The sequence below is a fragment of the Sinocyclocheilus anshuiensis genome, unplaced genomic scaffold, assembly GCF_001515605.1.
Source record: "Sinocyclocheilus anshuiensis isolate Anshui unplaced genomic scaffold, SAMN03320099.WGS_v1.1 scaffold2, whole genome shotgun sequence".
Lineage (NCBI taxonomy): Eukaryota > Metazoa > Chordata > Actinopteri > Cypriniformes > Cyprinidae > Sinocyclocheilus > Sinocyclocheilus anshuiensis.
In genome coordinates, this window is record NW_015542337.1 from 1,155,459 (window position 1) to 1,158,607 (window position 3,149).

At 36.2% G+C, this 3,149-nt stretch overlaps 1 protein-coding gene across 2 annotated transcripts in view; it reads left to right on the plus strand.

Annotated features, from left to right (window-relative positions):
- cd82b (CD82 molecule b) overlaps positions 1 to 3,149 on the plus strand; it is a 40,683-nt gene that overhangs the window by 16,977 nt on the left and 20,557 nt on the right. Inside the window, exon 2 of one of the 2 annotated variants that reach the window (XM_016489625.1) lies at positions 907 to 974. In XM_016489625.1, coding sequence (XP_016345111.1) covers positions 912 to 974 — 63 coding nt within the window. In that variant the 5' untranslated portion in view covers positions 907 to 911. Of the gene's footprint in view, positions 1 to 901; positions 975 to 3,149 lie in introns of both variants that reach the window. The other variant, XM_016489624.1, reaches the window with a different exon arrangement.

The following is a 3,149-nucleotide window of genomic DNA, read 5'->3' on the forward strand; positions in this document are numbered from 1 at the left end:
AGAGCTGCTCTCTTTAGGTCAATGGCAGTGCGAACGCAGATTTAAATGTTCAAATCACTGGTGTGATCGTACGCCGCACGAACGAACCAAGTGATCACAACATTGATCGCACACGTCAAAGTTTGAGGAATGAAACAGACGAATCATTGTAATTTAGGAATAGAATCACGTTGGTGTTTCAATCGTGTTCGCGATCTTAAACGATGTATTAAATTAAAGTGCTTTGTCATGTTGGTGGTGACACCTCTCTTGCAACATGTTTAGCTATCACAGATATTATACGTAGTTTTTTTGGCTTCTGATCGCAAATGTAGCCACACTTTGGAGCGCTTAGATTAGCGAGCAAGGTCCTGGCAGATCGCTAGGTCCGGTCCTCACAGATGAAGAAAAAAAAAAGCGCATAGGAATCGATAGGCGTAATCGAAATTTTAATTTGACAACAAGTATCCGATTCCTGACCTTAAGTATCCAATTCTGGAATCGGAATCGATTTTCGATTCCCAACCCTACTTTCTAGTCAACTAAGAATCTTAAAAAATGTTTTAGTTTTAGTTATGTTCACTGGAACATAACTGGAAACCCTAAAAAAAGTGAAAACCCTTTTTACAGTGATATTAATATCATTAATTAATGGAACTGAAACTAATCAACCAGGCCAGAATAAGTAACCGCTGTGATTTATAGAGCAGGTTTTTTCCACTTTGTTTCGGTGAGAGCTTACATATTATCACCTGCAGACTGTTTTTAGCGACGTGCTGAGAGAAACTCTTTAGTTATTGTTGTCATGTCCAAAACTTGATCTGCTCAGTGTCAGTTCTTCTGAGATTTCTCCATCAGTCAGCATTGGTGTTCTTCTTCATGTCTCTCACAGTTTTGATGAGATTTCCTCTCTTATTTACAGAGCAGCAGTCATGGAGAAAGGATGCATTGCCGCCACCAAGTACTTCCTGTTCTTGTTCAACCTCCTCTTCTTTGTAAGTGTACACACTCCTACACCTTTATTCCGTGTCTCAGCAGAAACACTGGCCTTGAGTTCAGCACAGTAGCCATGTGGCTCCCTGTCATTAGCTCTGGGCCCATATTCATGAAAAGTCCTAGTGTTAAGAGTTGCTTCTAGTAACAAAATTCTAAGAAAATTCTCTTACAATTAAAGAAAAGATTCTAGTAAAGAAAAAAGTAATTCAGAAAGCATCTTAACCCTTATAAGAGGTCTTAAGGTCCAAAATTGTTAGGAGTACAGACGAGGACTTTTAAAGGGGTCATATGACGTTGCTAAAAAGAACATTGTTGTGTATTTGGTGTAATGCAATGTGTTTATGCAGTTTAAGGTTAAAAAAACACATTATTTTCCACATAATGTACATTATTGTTGCTCCTCTATGCCCCGCCTTTCTGAAACGCGTCAATTTTTACAAAGCTCATCGTTCTGAAAAGCGAGGTGTGCTCTGATTGGTCAGCTATCCAGTGCGTTGTGAAGTTGCGTATCACGCTGCGTAAACATAAAACCATGTCTGGAGAAACGACAAACAACAAGCGCTACTCTACACTGCTCAAAACTCGCGTTTGAATTAGGGCTGAAACGATTCCTCGAATACCTAGAGTAAATCGAATACAAAAAATCATCGAGGCAAATTATTTGCCTCGAGGCTTCGTTTAGTCCATTTACTGTAACTACACATGCAACACCGTGTTTCCCCACGGACCATTATTGCTGACGCACAACCCGATAAACGCTGGACCAGACCATAGACTGTATAAAAACAGGGACCAGACTTTAAAAAAAAAAAAACACTGGACATACTGTATTTAAGACCGTAAATCAATATGGGGGCTAGTTATAATGTCCCTACGTTAGCTATGCTTTGTGAAAGACTAAACGCCATTGTGCATAAAAATACCACAGAAGGTTAGTTAGTCAATATCACACGAAGAGTGCCAGTTTTTACCTCTAAAATCAGCATGATTACAAATGTGATTTTATTCAACAGTTCAATAAACAAGAAGGTAATATTATGAAACTTACGTTTTAGACACTATATTGCCTGTTTGTGCTTTATTTTGCCAACAAAAAATTCCAGACACAGCCACAGCGCTGTTTTGCGTCTCTGCAACATGACGGCGTTTCGTTCCTAAATGAATCAACCGTTTAAATGATTCAGTTCAATTGCAATGACTCACTTCTTAACAGTGACTTGCTGCCACCTACTGGTGGTTTTAATTTCCCATTTAAAGTATCTTTACGTTTTTAAAATAATTTTAAATATCAGTATTCAATGTTTTATGTTTAAAATAACAAAATATTATTTATGCATTTGTAACTGCAGGTTAAATGCATTCATGTCCCTCTGTGTGGGAAATTATGTAAGAATCAAAAGATTATCAAAAGATAATGGACACTTTTAGAAAAAAAAAAAAGGCTTTATAAAGGTAAAAATGCCCATAAAATGTAAAAATCAATTTAAACTTAATGAACTGTCCCGCACACAGAATATGAAGGATATCAAAAACAAGTTTTACACACACACACACGCACACACACACACACACACCAGTACGTATAGGGACATAAATAATTCTAATTTCATGTTGCAAAAAAATGTGTTTAAAAATTGTGTATGGTCTCTTGTTCTTGTTCCAAGTTAACTTCCTGTCCACTGATTTTTGCCTCTCACAAAAGCCACAAAGCCTTCCAAGAAGACAGTAAAGGCTTATGTCATGCTTGAGCTTTAGTTAGGCTGAAACTTGAAAGTTAAGTTGCACGACATAAATGCAATGTTTAGGTATTGTTATTATTTTTATTACTATTATTTTGATTTATGCCTTAGTTTTAGGTTTATACTATTTACCTTTTTTAAAGTAATGTGAAATAGATTTTTATATTTCTTGATTTATGCCTTAGTTTTAGGTTGTAATGTTTACATTTTTTTAAACTGAAATAGATTTTCTTTAATAAAGAAAAATTACTTCTTATCCGATTAATCGATGGAATGATCTGTAGAATACTCGATTACTAAAATAATCGATAGTTATAGCCCTAGTTTGAATCGTCAGTGGCAAATTCTTTAAATATAGAAAACTTACTTACAGGCTGTGAGTCAGAAGCACCAGACTGTCCTTGCAAAGTTGGAATTGCCCCACTTTATAGAAAC